Here is a 19,752-nt window from a genome sequence, read left to right as displayed (position 1 = left end):
AAAATTCTATTTATATAAATATAAATTACCTTATTATTTATTTAAGAACATTTTTTATGATTTTATTGTTATTTAATTTTAATTTCTATTTTTATAAGTATTTTTTTACTTTTTTAATTAAAATAAACATTTAAGATTTTTCTTTTATTATTTCAATAAATATAATCTTAATATGAATTTGTACTTTTTTAACTGTTATTTTATTAGTTTAAATTTTTTTGCGATTTTATTTAGCTTCATTTTATTTTAAACATCCATTTATTATTACGTTAAAATTTAATATGAAAAAAAGAATATTTTTGTTATGTTCTCTTTACTTTTAATTTTTTGAATATAAAATATTTCAAAATACATAAAACAATTTAAATCGCATATTTTTCTCTTTTTAAAAAATTTGAATAAACATATTATTTAATTTTATAAATATAATTTCCTTCATTATTTTAAATTAATTGTTTTAAGTTCCTTAAATTTCACATAGTTTAAAAAATTATAAAGATAAAAAATTATTTTTAGAATGTAAATTATATTTTTATATATAGTTTATATAATTTATATTTTTATTTAACCCTTTTTGCTCTTTTTGATTGACTTTTTTTTAAAAAAAAATAAAGGATAAAAAGTAATATGAGAAAATAAATATAACTGATTTTAATTTAATAATTAAAATTCATTTAAGCTAATTCATATTTTAAAAAATTATATTTAATTTACTCTATATAAAATAGGCTTATTAAATTGTGGTTATAATAAAAAGTTTTCAGGATAAAATAAATAAGGATTTTCTCCTTCTTTTTATAAATTTTAACTTTCGCTTTAAATATAAATTAATTTCTTTTTTGAAAACATTTGATTTTATAAATTCTAAATAAATGTACTAATTTTATAAGTTTTTAAATTTTAATTAAAAAAAATATTAACTTTTTGCTTATCTTAATTATGATAAAACTACTCTTAAAAAATAAAATTTAATTTAAATTTAAATTTTAACAATATTATATTATTAAAATAGCAAACACTTGATAATAAATTAATTTCACTTTTATAAATTATTTATTTATTGTTAAAAATTAATAAATAATAAATCTAAAAGTAAAAATAAAATATACGAATAGTTTTTTATTATTTTTGTTTACAAAATATTATAATTATATATATATTAGTATAATAATATTTTTTATTTAACTATTATAATTTATTTATTAAAATAAAAGACTTTTTTAGATTCAAATTTCATATATTAATTTAATTAAACTTTTCAGTTTAAAAATCAAAGTAGCTTTAATACTCGCAAAAATATATTCTATTTTTTACTTTTAATATAAATTAAAGTTTATTTAATATGAAATCACCTAAAATTGAAATATGAATAAATATCATCTAAATCTTTTTATTATTAAATATTTAAAAAAATAATCTATTTCATTGAAATTTATTAAGACAATTTTTAGGAATCCTTTTAAATTTTTTAAAGGGATCAAGTAAAATATAATTTCAATATAGCAGGATGAATAAAATAGGAAAGTCCTGATATTTTATACTTAATAATTGGTTAAAACATTAATTTCCTTGAGTAATTCTTTTCAAACATTAAGATATATTAATAGCTTTTTGAAAATAGTTTTGGCTTTCAATAATTTTTATATTTCCTAATATTTGAATAACAATTAATATTTGTAATATTTTTGGATTTATTTATTTTCATGTAATATTTATTAAACTTATAAAATCTATTGGTTTATTTTATTTTATATTATGCTATTTATTTTATAAATATTTCTGTAATTTTTTTATTGTAATATTAAATGTGTTTTTTAATTTTTTTAACTCAAATTATGCATATTTTGAATTTCTATTTAATTCTATAAATTAAATTAATATATTCCAAAAATATTTTTAAATTTATTAAACCCTTAAAATAATAATATTATAAAATTATTTGAAGTCTATTATCAGTTTATAAATATTAATTTATTAACTACTTTAAATTAGTCTATATATTTAGTAATTTTTATATTTTTGTATTACCAAAACTTATATTATTTTTTATAATCTTGATTTGTTTATAAATATAAAAAAATGTTTTAGTCTTAATTCGATATATTATTGTTTTATATTCTTTATTAAATTAAATTAAATAAAATTTAAAAATTATTATTATTATTTCATAAAGCATTTTTTTAAAAAAAAAATAATAATATTATATAAATTGGTTGAAGAAATCCATATAGCATACAACGGAATTATGCTGTCAAGGCACATATACATATCATCATAATATGCTCTTTTTCACACTGGTGAATATGCCAAACTCTGTTACAGGGATTGATTTGAATTTCATTCTTTCAACTAAATGACTTTTGCGAAGAATTAATAAGTATTTTAAATTTATAATTATAAATTAAAGAAATATTTTTTATAAAATTTAAAAAAAAAAATATAATCTTTAAATAAATAAAAATCAAATTTTTTTAATAAAATTAAAAAAATAAAAATAAAAATAAATTTTATAAGTATATAAGACAAATAATTTATTTATAAAAGAAAAAAAAAACAATTGGAAAAATATTTCTTGATGGATCGAAATTAATATTAAAAAATAATAAATGAACATTTAAATATAATAATAATATAACCTACAATAAATTTTCAAAACAAAAGTATATGTTTTTTTACTTTACTATTTAAAAATAATTATAATCAGTAAATATATTATATTATTTAGTTTACAATCCAAATTTAAATTATTTTAATTTCATTTAATTAGATTTAATTTTTTACTTTGTTAAAAAGGAGTTTACTTAATTTCAGCGCATTTTATTTGGTTATGCTCATCATTTTAACTACTTATTTAAGAAAAAACCAAATTTAAACATTCAATATTTGATTTCTAAGCCTCTTATTTTTAAATTCTTTGATTAACTTTTTTTTAAATATTTTATAAACTTAATTGATCTTTATCATTAAAATTAAATAATTCAGATATTTTCGGATCAATTAATTTTATTAGTTTTAAATCAATTTCATTCGACTCGGAATCGCTATTTATGATTTCAATATAAGCTTAATAAGCTTCTTTTACTTTTTACAATTCAGACCTCTTATCTGTATATAAAACATTAAATTATTAATTTATATTTTATGAATCTTAATTTTCATTGCAATTTTAAGTATTTATAATTGGTTTGGGTAAATATTCAAATAATTTTAGTTGATTTTGATTTAGCAAAAGTATTTTCAATTTATCAACTTCTAAAAGTTTTTTTATTACATATAAAACATCGAAATGATGATAAAGATTTTCAATGCTATAGTGTATTATTTTTTTTTTTTATTTAAATCTACCAAAAGGCCATATAAAGTATTTTATATATTCAAAAAAATTAAGCTTTATAAGTTTTTAAGTTTTAAAAAGCATTTTTTTGAATAAATTTTGTTATTTTTAAAACTCAAATAATTATGATTAACATAAATTTGAAAATTCCATTTATGAATATTATAAATTGTTTTTGCTCTTTTAGCTTTAAAAATATTATATTTCTTAATTATTTTTGTGGTTATTAATTGTAGAATTAATTATATTTTTTTTTAACTAATAAGTTCAAATAATTACTATTATTCGTTTTTTCTACTTATTGGTGCACTATTTAATGATTTGGATTACTTTCGAAAAAACATATTTTTTTTTTAATTTTTTTACATTTTTATTTTATATTTAACCCTAAATTGTGATACTTTATGTTTTGGTGAATGTTTTTTAAGTTCTTAATTCAAAACATTATCATTTTAGTTTTCTTATTATAAATCAAAATCGAAAAATTAATTAATTAATTATTATTATAGGTTTAATTTAGAAAACGGTTTACATATAATTGATCCTATTATTAAACAAATTGTTAAATATCCACCTATATCAGATATAAAATTATTTATATTTTTATAGATTCTTTAATATTAATTTATTTTATCTTTTTATAGTTTAATATCAAGCTTAATAAAATAATCACTAGAAGGATTTAATTCAAACTAATTTTTTAAAAATTAATAAATAAAAAGTTAAATATTTAATATAATTTAAATATTATTTTTAACTAAAGATTATTAAAAAAATTACTTCTTCTTTAAATTAAAAAAAAGTAGGCATTTTTTAATTTGTTATATTTTCAAAAAAGGTTCCCTCATCTGAACTTACAAATGAATTTTTCATAACTAATTATATATCTTTTTATATGTTTTAGTTTATGTTCCAATTTTATTTTTCAAAATGGCTTTGAAAACCACTTTCTGATAAATAATCGAATATATTATCTTGATATATGATAGATAGTTATGAATATTGCAAAGCTTATTATATTTTATCTCGACTTAGGCATTATTCTTAATTTTTGCATTCTTTTAGAATTATCTAAACATAAGAATCAAAATCTTATTAATTTTATTAAATATCTATTTACTAATCAAAACAATAATAATTTTATAAAGATAATTGCCTTAATTAAGTTAAATTAAAGCCTAAATTCTAATCTTTTAATAGTAAGTTCTAACAAGGTATTAAAGGCAAATTAATTGTCTTTATTTTTTCTTAGTTTAAAGATAGAAAAACTTATTATGCTTCTATTTAATAAATTGAATTATTTATTAATCTTTAATTGTTATTTTTATTCTAAATAGCAAATGCAATAAAAAATTCTTTCGAATTTATTTAAAAAGATTATAACTAAGTATTTACTTGGTCTTTATATAAAATTTAAAGTTATTAATTGTTGATTAAAGATTTTAATATGTAAAAACTTCTGATAAAAATGATAATAAATATTAAAAATGTTATAATTGAACCAAACTTTGTACCATTAAATTATTTATTATTGAGCATAAATTAAATGTTAGAACCAAATATATCGAATTTATTCATATATCAATAAGAACAAAAATATTAGTATAATTATATAGAATAAAATAAATTATTTTGCAAAAAATTATAAATTTAATTTGAATAATTTTATTTAAATAAAAATAAGTAATAAATATAAACATTATTATTTAATAATTTTTAAATAACAATAAAAAAAATATTTAAAAATATATAAATTGTATTGAAATTAAATCTGTTTTTATCTTAAAGACTAAAATAATTCTTATATTAAGTAAATTCTCATCATTGTAATATATCATATATATTTTATATTCTAACAAAAAAAAATAGATTTCAAATTCATAGCTTCTTTTATTTATTTATTATATTATATTATATTATTTGTTAATATTTTTTTATTTTTTTAAAACTCTAACAAAATATATATACTATTAAATATGGTTAGTGTCATATATTTTATTTTAAATTGAGTTTTTTTAAAAAATACATAAAATATAAAAATATATTTAATATTTAAATTAAATAATCTTTAAATCATTTATATTTTTTAATTATATTCTCTTATTATTGTAATAATTTTTTTTTATAAAAAAGCAAAGGTAAATATTTTAATAAATATATAGCTTTTATAACAGCATGAATAACATAATTAAATAATATTTTAATATTAAGAATATAATTATCTTTAGTCTTTTAAACCATAGAAACTTTCTTTATCTTAAAAAATTTTTTCCAGTAATTTTATAAAATTATTTAATTAAATCTAAGGAATTGTACTTACTTATATGTTTTTTGCATTTGCTTAAAAAAATATATGCTAACAAATAATTTAAAATCATCCAAAAACATAATTATGTTCTAAAATATGAAATATTTTTTATATTTATCCTATTATATATTTATTTGAATTTAGATTTAATCTTTAAAATATCTTATTTATATAATATATTATTAAAATTTTTTTATTTTTTATTTGATTTTTATATAAAAAAAACCATAAATTACTTCTTTTATAATTGCAAATAATAAACTAATTTGAAAAGCTTTTTTTTAAAAAATTAATTTTATAAGTAAATGTATAAAATATTCATTATATAATATTTTTACTTAGATTTTTTAATATATCATCTTAACTTTTATTTTTATTATTTTTTTTACATAAAACTATTAAATATTTTTAATCTATTTAATTAAATTGTTCGATTATCATAAAAGCCAGTTATCAAAATAGAAAAAAATTATGATTAAAAAAATTAATAAATGGAATAATTATGTATATTTTTTTTTAAACAAAACAATAAATTTACAGTTTTCTCTAAAATTTTACTATTTGTATTTATAACAATTATATTTTTAATATACTTAGAAATATCATCTATGAATAACTAATTTAAATATAAAAATAGATATTTTAAACCTATTAATTTTTTTATGAATTTAATTATAGTTTATATATTATTTTTTCCTTACTTTATGTGCTTTTCTTTAATATTAGTTTAAAAATTATGGCCTATATATATTTTATTTAGTTAGATACATTATATATTAATTTATTTTGAAAAATCCCTTTTACTAAATTTATTTTCTATTATATTTATTTTAATTTTTTATTTATTTCTTTTATTTAATTTATATTGTAATTGGAATATAATGTTTAGAAAAATAACGTTTAAATTAAATAATTTAACTATTTTTATAAAGTTATTAAAATATTTTAATTTTATTTAATTTATTATTTTTAATATTACTAGCTATTATAATATCTATATTAATACGCTTTACACATTTCTAATATATATTTTAAGAATTAATTGATATTATATCTATTAATATCTATATTTTATCTGCATATAGCATATAATAAAAATATTAAAACTCTAAATTTATAAATTTATAAATTTTGATAAATTATTAAAACTTATTTATAAAACATAAATATATTTATATATTTAAGTATTTTAGGTTATTAATATTCTATTTGAATTTTTGTTAATGCATAAATTTAGCTATTAAAATTATTAGAGACTTATAAATTAACTTTTTATATTATAAATAGAAATTATTATTAATTATATAAAGTAATAAAGATTTCATTTATTTCTAACTAAATTATATAATCTTAAATAGAGATTCAAACTTTTTAAATTCATTTATATTTATTTTTAATTCTGATTCTGTAATTATGATAAATTATTAAATTTTAATTGTAAATAATGAATATTTATAATTATTAATTTATGATATTTAATTGTTTTTGTTTTTATATAATATAATTATAATTAAAATATAATTTAATTATAATATATATCTATATATTTAATTAAATATTTTTTTTTTTTTTTTTTTATAAAAACTTAAAATATTATATTTAAAATTATATTTAAATATAACTACGACTTTGTTTTAAATTGAACGAATAATATTTTTGAAATTATAATTTTTAAAAAGTAACGTAAAATTGACAAGTACTTAAATTCAATTCATTTTAATATTTTTTTTTTTATCATAAATATTTCGAAAAAAAAATAATATTTACAAATCTAAAAATAAAAATATTTTCAATTTTATTATATAATTATATAGCTGAAGTATTAATTACTAATTATATAAATTATTATTATATTATTATTATATTATTATGTTTTTTTTTTAAATATAATTATCATTTTTTTTTAAGAAACATTAAATAAAATTTGAAATATATGTTTTTTCGTGTATATAAATTAAAATTAAATGAATACTATCAAAATTATTTTATAATTTTAAAATTTAATTGAAAGATATTAATTTATAATATTTTGTATTTAATGATATAAAAAATTATAATTTATATTTTAAAATTATAGATTTGATTTAAAAATAAAAAATAAAAAATTAGCTTTTACCTGATAAATAATTAAATAATCTAAAATATTTCATACAATAAATAGTTTAATAATATTTAAAATATTCATAAAAGAAATATATAAATAATTACTAAGTTTATAAAGATATATATAAAATATATGAATTTGTGTAATACATTAGTTTAAAATATTTATATAATATAATTTTTTATTTTATTTTATTAAAATAAATATTTACATTAATATTTTTAATTATCATAAATTTCAATTTTTCATTTTAATTTTTTTTAGTTAATTAAATATTTAGAAATGATTATCAAATATAAAATCTGATATAGCTTCTTATACAACTTCATACAGCTCTTCATATTTGAATTAATAATATCTGTCCCAAAATGAATTACTTTAATAATTTTAATTTAATATTATAAATATATATAAATAATACTGTTTCCAATTTTTTAAAGGATAAGAATATGAAGAAATTCCCTGAAATATTCTTGTTAAAATTTTTGCGTTTTTAAATTTTTCAATAATTTCCAATTATTCTTATTCGTTTTTATCTTATAATTATTCTCTTAAAATATTTAAGTATCTCTTTGAATATCATTTTTATCTTATAATAAAATTTTTTAGTATGGTAGAATATCTTAAAGGCTAATATTTTCACTTTCTTAAATTATTTATTTGACATTATTAGACGTAAAATAAGCATCAAAATATTTACTTATATTAACTTTATTCTCTTAACTTTTGCTAATATAATTTTATATAATAAAATTAATAGTTGAAAATGAATTTAATTTTGAAACACAATAAAGAAACTCGATTTTATTAATTAATACTTACTCATATGATTTAATTTCATTACAAACCTATAAAATAATATATAAACCTAATATTTAAAAATATTTACTTTTTCAATTAAAAGATCTACTTCTTATTAAGAAAACTTTCTTAAAATTTAATATATAAAACACTCTTCTTTAAGTTCGTAAAAAATACCGAATTAATTTAGAGTTTTAAGTTTTTTAGATAATTCTTAAGAATCAATTTTAAGTTGATTACATATTTCACAAACATTAAAAGTAAAACATCCTTAAGTAACTTTACAGAATTTCACAATATCTTCCAAAAATTCATTTTTTATATTTTCTATTTTATCTTTATAAAATTTAAGTGTACAAAACGAATAAAACGATGGAAATAACTTAAATAATGGTTTTTCTTAATCTTAAAATTACTTAAATTTCATTAGAAGTGTCTATATATTTTCTTTTTTAGCATCCATTTAATTACAATAATCCTTACTATTTATATAGAGGAATTATTGTATTTCTTCTGTTTAAATATTCTAATTTTCATCATCCTCTTCTTCCTAATTTACTGAAAAAATAGATTAGGCTAATAGTTTTAATTAAAATAATCCACAGAATCACTCTAAACATATCCTCTTTCTCTCCAAAAATCTTCATCATTTAAAAACATATGGCAATGTGAAATTAATCCATCTCTTCCTGCTCTTCCAGTTTCTTAAATATAATTTTCAATTGTTTTAGGCATATTCATATGTATTACTGTCCTTACATTATTCTTATCAATTCCCATTCCGAATGCAATTGTAGCAACAACAATTTGTACTTAATTATTCATAAAATCATTTTAAATACTAATTTTATTTTTCTCTTCTAATTAAGAATGATATGCAGCAGCAGTAATTCCAGAGTTATTTAAATATTAAGCTATTAATTCGCACTAGTATTTATATTTGCAATATACAATTCCACTTTATTCCTTTTATTCCTTAAATTTTAGAAAACATAAGTATTTATATAAAGCTTGATTTCTTTCCTTATCTCTAGAAATAGTCATTAAAAGGTTTTCTCTATGTACAGAATCTCCCCTTATTACAGACTAAATTTTTAATTTTTGCATTATTGAAGTTTATGTTTATATTGTTGCAGTTGCAGTTAGGGCAACAAGATTATCACAATGTAATTTTTCCTTTATAAGTTCATGAATAATCAAATAAGAAGTTCTAAAATTATGAGACCATTCAGAAATACAATGTGCTTCATCAATACATACATAATTAATATGCGGAAACACAGAAAATAAATAAATGAAATCAGTCTGTAGAATTTCTGGTGATATATAAAGAATTTTTAACTTATTTTCTTTTATTAGATTTATTATTTTTTCCTTTTCAGTTTTACTTAATGTAGAATTGTAAGCAGCTCCAGCGATTTATTTTGGTAGTTTACTTATTTGGTCCATCATAAGGGAAATTAGAGGACTAATAACTATTGTAAGTCCATTTATAAATAAAGTTGGGAATTAATAAATTAAAGATTTTCCATGACCTGTATTTTAAATTATTAATGTGTTTCGCTTTTATAATATATTTCGAATACCCTCTAATTAACCTGTTCGAAAATTATCAAATTTATATACTATTTATAATGTTTTAATTAGATTTTCATCTGATAGATCAGAAGTATTTATTTCTAAAAGTTCATTTTCTTCTTATGATTTATTATTATAATCTTAATTTTTATTACTATCATTATTATCTATAAATGTGCATAAAGCATTTGAAATATAATTCATATATACATTTTATTCTTAACCCTTTTCTAATATATTTTGATTTCCACTTTTTTGATTTACTTCCATAAACTAATATTCTTTTAATTCGTTATTTTCATCTTCTTAAATTTGATTTTAATATTTTTCCTTATACTTTTATTTTAAACGTCCACTCTTCGTATATCTTCTTTTTAAAGAATTTATTGGACCCCTGAAGTGATCTTTCCAATTTAATTTTAAATTCATTTTAACAAAATTTTCTTCTTTCGATTTTTTCAATATTGTTTTATGACTTTTTACTTTGGAATTTTTAACTTATTTATCCTCTTTTTTTTTATATTCTATTTTTCCAACTTTATATTATTATTCATTGTCTTATGTATTTTCCTTTGGTAATTTTGACTTTCTATTTTTAGTTCTATTTTATTTGGAAATTTTCGATTTATGGTTTTCATTCAAAGTTTGTTTTAATTATTCAGATTATTAAGAATATTCATTTTTATCTTAAGTAAAGTTATTCTCTTAAATTTAAAGTTATTCAAAATTAATTAGAATTTCTTTATCAAAGTTTTATGGATTATTGTTAATATCATTTAAATTACATGTTTATGATATTTAATTATTACTTTGAAGTTATATATTTTCAAATTATTATAAGTTCAAAATTTAAGTTTCTAAAATTACTTAATTATCATTATGTTAGTTAATTTATTCATTTTTTAAAAATTATTATTATTATTATTATTATTATTATTATTATTATTATTATTATTATTATTATTCTTATTATTATTATTATTATTATCTTATTTTTCTTATTATTAATTTTCTTATTGTTATTTTTCTTACTATTATTTTAAAATTTTTTTTTATTATTTTTCTTTTTTTTATTATTATTTTTATTTTTATTATATTATTTCTTATTCTTATTATTATTCTTATTCTTATTCTTTTTTTTATTCTTATTCTTTTTCTTATTTTTATTAAATTTATTAGCTAAACTTATTTTATGTGTCCTCTTTTTAAATTATTTCACAATTTTATGTATCAATTTTTATATTACTTTTAATCAAACATTATGGTTTAAATTAAAAAACATGTTTTTTTGTTTTCGAATTTATATTTTATTCAATTGTAGAACTTCTTTTTTTAAAAAAAGCATCTTTTAATTGAAAGTTTTATTCCGTTTTTTATTATTTTTACTATTTAATCAAGCTTTGTTACTTTCTTTAATTTTTAATTATTTTTTCTTGATTTTCTTCATAAGTTTTAATCAAATTTTAATCATATCTAAAATTGATTCTCATTTTTTTTTTCGCGCTAAATTTTAGAATTTATTTTGACTATATTTAAAAATTATATTTTTATTTTTATTTAAATAATAATTATATAATATTAAATCAAAAGAAATAATATATTTTTATTAATATTCGTATCAAAAAGGTCTACAATTAAATGAAATATATATTTTTTAATTTTTTAATTTCTTAATTTTAATAAAATGAATTATGTATAATAAAATATATCCTTTTTTAATAAACACTATAGCTAAAATTTTGATAATAATTATTGAAAGTATATCCTATAACTATGATTTTATTATACATATATATATTTATATATAATATCATATTATTTACTTAAAATCTAAATTTAAAAAATTAAAAATATTTTATAAAAATAATTATATTATTTAATTTTTCTTAATATTTTTTTAAATTGTCAATTAGAATAAACATAGAAAAATAAAAAACAATTAAACATATTTTTAAATGCAAAATTCAACTTTACTATTAGAAGATTTGCGCAATTTTATAAAATAAGCTAGGTATAATGATTAAAAATATAAATATATATTATTCTTATAATATAATTTTTAAATTAAATAAAATGATAAAATTTTTAGAGAAAATGCATTTTTTGGCAAATACAACGAGGCTTTAATAGCTTTTAAGTAATCATTAACAAATATTCAAAGATTTTAATAAGAATCTGATTTTTAAATGCAAATAATATGGAAAACATTTTATGAAAATATATAACAAGAATGTGATATAGTAACTGAATTATTATAAATAAGCTAAGGAATAAAATTGCAAGCCCCATAAATTTCAATAACATAACAATAATAATTATAAAACCCTATTTTAAACTAATAATATATTTAATAATATCCATAAGTATAACAAATATAGTAATAACAATAAATTTAATAATAATTAAAGTAAGATAAAAAAAATTATCCTTTTAATTAAAAACCATTTTAATAATTATAAGAATAATATATGTAACCATCACCATAATAGATATAATAATAATAATAGTTATTATAGTAACAATAATTCGAATCAAATTTATTTTATTAGCCTTAAAAGCCAGCAAAAGATGTTTCTCCTAGAGACCCTGATGTTTGGGTAATTTTATTTTATGAAATAGAAAAAAAAATTATAAAAAGGAACCGCCAGCAAGATAAGCTCCTTAAAAACCAAAGACTTCTGCTCCATAAAAGAAAATAAATAATCCTTAATGTAATAATAATTAAAATAACAATAATAACAAAAGACGAAATTATGCTAAACCATGGTAAAATAATGCAGTCGACAATAGCAATCCTAAGAAACATTTAATTGATGAAAACGGGGAAAAGAGAAAATCATTTCTTAATCATTGTTATCCAGATGGAGTAGGTCCAGATTCTGATTTAGTTGGCATGTTAGAAAAAGAAGTTGTATGTTTTAACCCAGATATTAGTTTTGATTAAATTGCAGAGCTCGATAAAGCTAAAGAAATGCTTTAAGAAGCTGTCTTACTCCCTATTTTAATTCCTTAATATTTTAGAGGAATTAGAAGGCCATTGAAAGGAGTACTTATGTTTGGACCTCCTGGAACAGGTAAAACTATGCTTGCTAAAGCTGTCGCAACTGTATTTTAATATAATTTTTTATTTATATAAAATATTTTATTTTTTTTAAACAAAAAGCTTGGTAAGACAACTTTTTTTAATGTTTCTGCTAGTAGTTTAGCTTCCAAATGGAGGGGTGATTCAGAGAAATTAGTGAGGGTATTTAAATATATTATTTTTAAAAAAATTAAAATATATATTTATTTAAAAAAAAAGATATTATTTGAAATGGCAAGATATTATGCCCCTAGTACAATATTTTTTGATGAAGTAGATGCTTTAGGTTCTAAGAGGACTGAAGGTGAATGTGAATCAAATAGAAAGTAAATACATATATTTAATAAAAATAAATAAATAAAAGAATGAAAGCAGAAATGCTTATATAAATGGATGGTGTTTCTAATTCATCAAGTGATGAAAAAGAGAGAAAACAAGTAATGGTATTAGCAGCTACTAATAGACCTTGGGATCTCGATGAAGCCTTAAGACGTAGATTAGAAAAAAGAATTCGTAATAGATATTTTTTTATTAAATATTTAGTTTTTTAATATAGTAATTCCTTTACCCTCTATTTTAGGAAGAAAATAAATGTTTGAAATATGCATGAAGAAAATAAATTGTAGAGCAGATATTGATTGGGATGAAATAGTAAGAAAGACTGAAGGTTATTCAGGTGCTGATATTGCATTAGTAGAAGATATTTATATATATATTTTTTTTTTCTAAATTAATATAAAACAAATAGGTATGCAGGGAAGCTTCTTTCATGCCTATGAGAGATATATTAAAATAAGAAGGAGGTTTTAAAAATATAGAAAATATTAACAATCTTGCATGTAATTTTTATTTATTAAATTGAATAAAAAAAAAATATACTTTTAAAATAAAAAATAAGAAAATGGAGAAACGCCATTAAGTTAAAGTGATTTTGAAAGAGCAATAAAAAATGTAAATAAATCTGTTTCAAATGATGATTTAGAAAATTTTGAAAAGTGGATGATTGAATTTGGATCCACGTGAGTTAAGATATTAAAAAAAGAATTAATCAAATTATTAACTATAAAATATACAAATATATATATGAAAAAATAATTATAACTTAAAATATATAAAAAATTATTCTAACTAAAATAAAAAATATTATAAACATTTTATTTGGTTGGAAATATGAAACTCTTACTTATATAATATTTTCAATTTTATAAATATATATCAATAATTATTTTATATTTAAAATTCTTTTAAAATACAAAGCTTATTTTAGAATATTTAAGGATATTATAATAATTTGTTTAGTTTTTATTTTAAGAATACAAATCAGTTTAATGTTTTTTAAATTATAAAAATATTTTAAGAAAATTCTGTAAAATAAATTCTTAAAAATAAATTAAAATAATATAATAAGTAAATAAATAATCGCTTTATTAATAAATAAAATAATAAATTAAATGGAAAACTAAATAAAAATTATATTTTTTTTTTATTTATTTATAAAAATAATATTAACTTTATTATATTTTTTATTTTATTTTCTTTTCTTTTAAGCTTTATTTTATATAGTGTTTCACATATATACATAATTAAATAATTTAGACAATTATTTAAAATATATATATATAAATTATATATATATATATATATATATATATATATATATATATATATATTATTATTGTTTTTATCAATTTTTATATATTTTATTAAAAAAGTTACTTTTTTTTATTTTATTGCAAATATTTAGAATGAAAATTGTTACAATAATATAAATAAATTTTATTATTATGTATATATTTAAAATAGTTATATATTAAAAAAATATTTTAATATCAACAAAAAAATTTAAATTAATAAATTAAAAAAATATATCAAAAATAAAAATAAAATCAAAAAATATATGAATTAAAAATCTATTATTGAAGTAACTGATTAATAATAATTCAAATCGATTTAATAATTTCTTTAGAATGCGCCGTATTTATTCCTAATTTCTACTTTTTTTACTGTAATAATTGATTTGAACATAAATGTTAACACAGTTGCTAGCGCTTTAACTTTATATCTTTCGATTTATATTTCTTAATTCAAGGATGAACAATAATAATTTCATCATATATCTGATTATGAAAATGTAACATCTTTTTTAAAATATACATTTCTATTAGATATTTTATGGATATTAATGTAACATGATATGATAAATAAAATTAATGGCCAAGAAAATTCTTTCATCGAAGTAGCATATTTATCTTTATTATTTATTTAATTTTTATTTAAAATTTGGGTAACTTATTGTTTAGATAGTTTAACAACATTTATAATATTTAAAAAAATAAAAAATTGTTGGATTAATAAGAAAATCGAGTAATACCTGAATAAGAAATAGCAATTTCAGTTCCATAAACTAATTATCCAAAGATAGTTAAAAAATAAAACAATTAAATATATTAAGAAAATGAAAGATTATAATAATCAAATTTTGAAAAAATATAAAATTTTTAATAATATTATGAAAATGAAATTCAAGATATAAAATAAAAGTTATGGGATATAGAATTGAAAAAATAATAGTAAAACTTATAGTAATCATAATAATAATATTAACTTTTTAATTATGAGCAACAGTAAGATTTATCAATTATTTAAAACGAGAAAAATCTATAAAATAAAATAAATTAATTTTTAAAATTACTGAACCCAGATTTAAGTATAACTTGTTAATAAGTTGAGTTTTTTAAATTATATTTATTAATTACTTATAATTAACTTTCATAAAATGAAATATTTAAATTATAATAGTAAACATAACAAATTTTATCAGAAATTAAATCTCCTTAAAATGATGACTTTATTTTAGGTCTTCTTTACTATTATTTCCATCAAAATAATATTGAAGTACAAATTTCTGATGTTTAAAATTCTAATCCAAATTTAAATTTATCCTAATAAATGTAATAATATTTAATTATGGCTACACCTATTCATTATTCTTAATTTTTTGAAATGGAAATCATATGTTAAGGGCATTTTTATTATAATAAAATTATTTCGAGTCAATAATAGTTTACAAATTTTATTTCATATTTTAAGGATTTAGTTTCGCAAGAATTTAAATACTAGAAAGTATTTGTTTTCAATTTAATATAAGAAAAAAATGATAAAATTAAAGTAATTTTTAAAATTGATAGAAATAAAACTGTTTTACCTGAAGATCTTAAAATTATTTCGCTTTAAAATTTCGAAAAGTATAAAATACAAGTTAACTTTTCTTTAAACTCTTTACTTGCAAATACACTTTTAACAAATTAATTATTTGATAAAAATTTTAATAATAACTGGCAAAATAAAAATTACGTAAACAACCAAAATTATAGAGGATCTTATTATGATGTTTAATAATAAAAAATGTAACCTATTATTTATAATTACCCAGTAGGATTTTAAGGTTATGGAATAAATATAAAAGGAAAAATTGAATCAACGATTTAAAATTGGTTTTCTAAAGAAATTGATGTCTAAACTTGGCCAGTATTCTATTAAGGCAATTACAATTAACAAATTAATTAAGTTATTGATTTAATTTTGAAAAACAAGAAAAAATAGTTTGATGAATTGGAATTTAAAAAATTAATGGAAAGTACCAAAGTCATTTTTGATGATTCTTCTAAATGCAGTTAATATGTTCAAGAGGTATAATTTTTAAGCAAAAAATATAAAATAATTTGGTAATGCAGAGCACTATATTCTCATTTAGAAAATCTATAAAATGTTAATAGAGCTTTTATAGTTGGAGATGTGAAGAATAATGTTATTCCTTATAGAATATTAGTAAAGTAGATAGATTGAGCATAGAATAGTATAAATAAAAAAAATAAAAAAATAAAAAAATTTAAACTAAATCAAAATATAATAATAAGAAAATATTAAATCATATTATTTTTATAAATATCATAATTTAAATCTTATATTGATTATCGTAAAAATAATACAATAAAATTTATACATTTCGTATTTTGATAATTTTATTTTATTGAAAATATTAATTTAGTTTAGTATATTAATTATTTATGTGATTTTTTTTTAAAAAAAAAATCAACTATAACTATAAAAAAATAGGCCAAATAAATTTATAATAGCATTTTTTTTATTGATTGTGAGTATTGATTTTTTTTAAAAATTTATAGTAAAAATAAAAATAAAATATTTATAAGCATATCTTAAAAAAAAATATATAATTGAAATTAAAACTAAAAATTAAAAAAATTATACTTTATGATTCTGTGGTTTATTATTTTATATAATTTAATTAAAAAATATATATAAAATTATTTTTAATTAAACTTTATTATAAAAATTACTATTTCATGTTAAAAAATAATTAATTTGAAAACTTAAAGTAAATTAAATAAAATTATATCTAATTAATAAAGCTAAAAATATAAATATTTTAAAAAAATTTGTAAATTAAAATACAATAACATAAACAATGAATATGAACAATCTTAGTAAAATTTTATTTAGTATACCTATTATAAAAAATAAATGTTATTATTAATTTGCAAGAAAAAATATGAGATTTAAATAAATTATAGATTATGAAAATATTAGAGATAATGCCAAATTAAATATACAAAGTTAAAATTTAGAATAAATAAATATTAATCAATTACAAAAATAAAGTTAAAAGGATTATACAAACGACAATTAAAATGAACTTGAAAACTAAAATAATTAAAATGAAAAGATAAAATAAAATAAATAAAATTAAAATAAAGATTATAAATTTAATATAATAAATCAAAATAAGACTGTGTAAGATATTTAAAATGAAAATTAATCCAAATAAGAATAAAAATAAAAATAAGAAAAATTTATAAAAAATCAAAAATCAAATAATATTGATAATTAATCTTAATAAAAAAACAATTAAGAAAACAATAGTATCAATCCTAATAATTCAATATTAAATAGTGATATTTAAAATATTTAAAGCTTAGATGAAAATACTAGAATTTAATTATTAAAGAATTAAAAAGTATTATAAGAGTTAAAGCTCGAAAGATTAAGAAGAAAAATGCTTTGTAAATTTTACATTTTTTTACTTATTAATATTATTTATTTTATATTATTTTAGAATAGGAAAGGCTTTCAAAATATTTAAGTAGATCTGGTGTTTGTTCAAGAAGATAAGCTGAAAAAATGATTTAAAATGGGATAATTTTTGTAGATGGTAAAAAAGCTACATCTAATATAGATGTTACTCCAGAAAATGAAATCAAAATATTTACTCGTCAAGGCGAAAAATAAATTCCTATAAAATAAAATTCAAAAATATGGATATTCTACAAGCCAAAAGGATTAATATGTTCACATAATGGTTATATATATATATTTATATAAAATTAAAATCCTTCATATAAAAAATTATAATAAAAATTTTAAAATAATTATTATAATTTTATATTTTGTAAATTATTATAAAAGATCCTTTGAATAGACCTACGATATTTTAATATATTTATAATAATACACAACTTAGAGATAATCATATATAAGCAGTGGTAAATTAAAAATCTTATTTAAATTTTAAAATTATTAGGGCAGGCTTGATTTTAATTCTGAAGGTTTAATTCTTCTTACTAATGATGGCGAAATAGCTTAATGTTTAGAATTACCTGAATCTAAAATATATAGATAATACAGAGTTAGAGTATAAGGCAAAGTAGATGAAAAAAAATTGATGAAATTAAGATAAGGAGTAATTATAAATGGTGTATAATATGGGCCTTTTCATGCTGAAATAGATAGAAGACAAACTACAAATACTTGGTTAGATATTGGTCTTTATACAGGTAAAAATAGAGAAATAAGAAAAGTTATGTAAAAACTTGATTTAAGAGTTAGTAGACTTAAAAGAGAAGTTTTTGGACCATACAAAACTGGAAAAGTAAAATATATATATAAATATATATATATATATATATATATATATATATATATATATAAATATATATATCATATTTATTTAAAAGATGTTACCTGGATAAATATTTGAAACTTATATAACTAGTGATCTTAAGAGAAAGTTATATTTACACATGAGAAAAAATTTGAATTAAAATAAGAAGACATGAAAAATTTCCTTATTGATACATTTGGGGAAGATATCTTTTTAGAAAAAAAGATTAAGAAGAACTTACTTTAGATAAAATTTAAAAAAAAATATTAAGAGTATAAGATTAAAATAATGAAGATAATTTAATTAAAGAACCTAAAAAATAAAACACTAGGATTATAAGCTAAAGAAATATAAAAGGTTAAATTAAAATAAAAAGTGAAATATATAAATAACTAAAAAGAATTTTTTATAAAAAATTGACAATAAAATATTTATATTATTAATTTTAATCAAAAAGTAAAATTATTTTAAAAATATTTACATATTTATTTATGTTTTTAATAAAATGATATATATTTTTTATTAATATATTTTGAGAAATTATTTTTATTGTTATATTATTTTCTGTATTAACGATTGCTAAGCT

General features: G+C 16.0%; 3 protein-coding genes across 3 annotated transcripts, besides 17 other annotated features; 2 read left to right on the top strand and 1 right to left on the bottom strand. All coding sequences in view use genetic code 6, as the record gives it.

Annotated features, from left to right (window-relative positions):
* Positions 1-2,583: 2,583 nt before the first annotated feature.
* Positions 2,584-2,627: a microsatellite.
* A 110-nt stretch (positions 2,628-2,737) lies between these two features.
* Positions 2,738-2,776: a microsatellite.
* A 461-nt stretch (positions 2,777-3,237) lies between these two features.
* Positions 3,238-4,912, bottom strand: IMG5_145780 (hypothetical protein; the record flags this gene model as incomplete). Its single annotated transcript, XM_004031112.1, has 2 exons — positions 3,238-4,026; positions 4,115-4,912. 2 exons carry the CDS (start codon positions 4,910-4,912, stop codon positions 3,238-3,240), a joined length of 1,587 nt encoding a protein of 528 aa, XP_004031160.1.
* A 1,538-nt stretch (positions 4,913-6,450) lies between these two features.
* Positions 6,451-6,499: a microsatellite.
* A 637-nt stretch (positions 6,500-7,136) lies between these two features.
* Positions 7,137-7,196: a microsatellite.
* A 287-nt stretch (positions 7,197-7,483) lies between these two features.
* Positions 7,484-7,513: a microsatellite.
* Positions 7,504-7,549: a microsatellite.
* A 140-nt stretch (positions 7,550-7,689) lies between these two features.
* Positions 7,690-7,734: a microsatellite.
* A 27-nt stretch (positions 7,735-7,761) lies between these two features.
* Positions 7,762-7,847: a microsatellite.
* Positions 7,848-10,810: 2,963 nt separating this feature from the next.
* Positions 10,811-10,848: a microsatellite.
* Positions 10,849-11,033: 185 nt separating this feature from the next.
* Positions 11,034-11,294: a microsatellite.
* A 1,299-nt stretch (positions 11,295-12,593) lies between these two features.
* Positions 12,594-14,230, top strand: IMG5_145770 (katanin p60 subunit a, putative; the record flags this gene model as incomplete). Its single annotated transcript, XM_004031111.1, has 8 exons — positions 12,594-12,722; positions 12,764-13,231; positions 13,289-13,369; positions 13,427-13,533; positions 13,572-13,720; positions 13,764-13,900; positions 13,956-14,046; positions 14,106-14,230. The coding sequence occupies 8 exons, from the start codon at positions 12,594-12,596 to the stop codon at positions 14,228-14,230; spliced, it is 1,287 nt and encodes a 428-aa protein (XP_004031159.1).
* Positions 13,374-13,435: a microsatellite.
* A 56-nt stretch (positions 14,231-14,286) lies between the features above and the next one.
* Positions 14,287-14,343: a microsatellite.
* Positions 14,344-14,566: 223 nt separating this feature from the next.
* Positions 14,567-14,599: a microsatellite.
* A 217-nt stretch (positions 14,600-14,816) lies between these two features.
* Positions 14,817-14,877: a microsatellite.
* A 135-nt stretch (positions 14,878-15,012) lies between these two features.
* Positions 15,013-15,074: a microsatellite.
* Positions 15,067-15,100: a microsatellite.
* A 3,316-nt stretch (positions 15,101-18,416) lies between these two features.
* On the top strand, positions 18,417-19,341 carry IMG5_145760 (tRNA rRNA pseudouridine synthase, putative; the record flags this gene model as incomplete). The annotated part of the gene is made up of 3 exons (XM_004031110.1): positions 18,417-18,437; positions 18,807-19,154; positions 19,240-19,341. The coding sequence occupies 3 exons, from the start codon at positions 18,417-18,419 to the stop codon at positions 19,339-19,341; spliced, it is 471 nt and encodes a 156-aa protein (XP_004031158.1).
* Positions 19,160-19,228: a microsatellite.
* Positions 19,342-19,752: the final 411 nt, after the last annotated feature.

The sequence above is a fragment of the Ichthyophthirius multifiliis genome (genome assembly GCF_000220395.1).
Source record: "Ichthyophthirius multifiliis unplaced genomic scaffold scaff_1120509251129, whole genome shotgun sequence".
NCBI lineage: Eukaryota > Ciliophora > Oligohymenophorea > Hymenostomatida > Ichthyophthirius > Ichthyophthirius multifiliis.
This window is presented reverse-complemented; position numbering and strand designations above follow the sequence as displayed.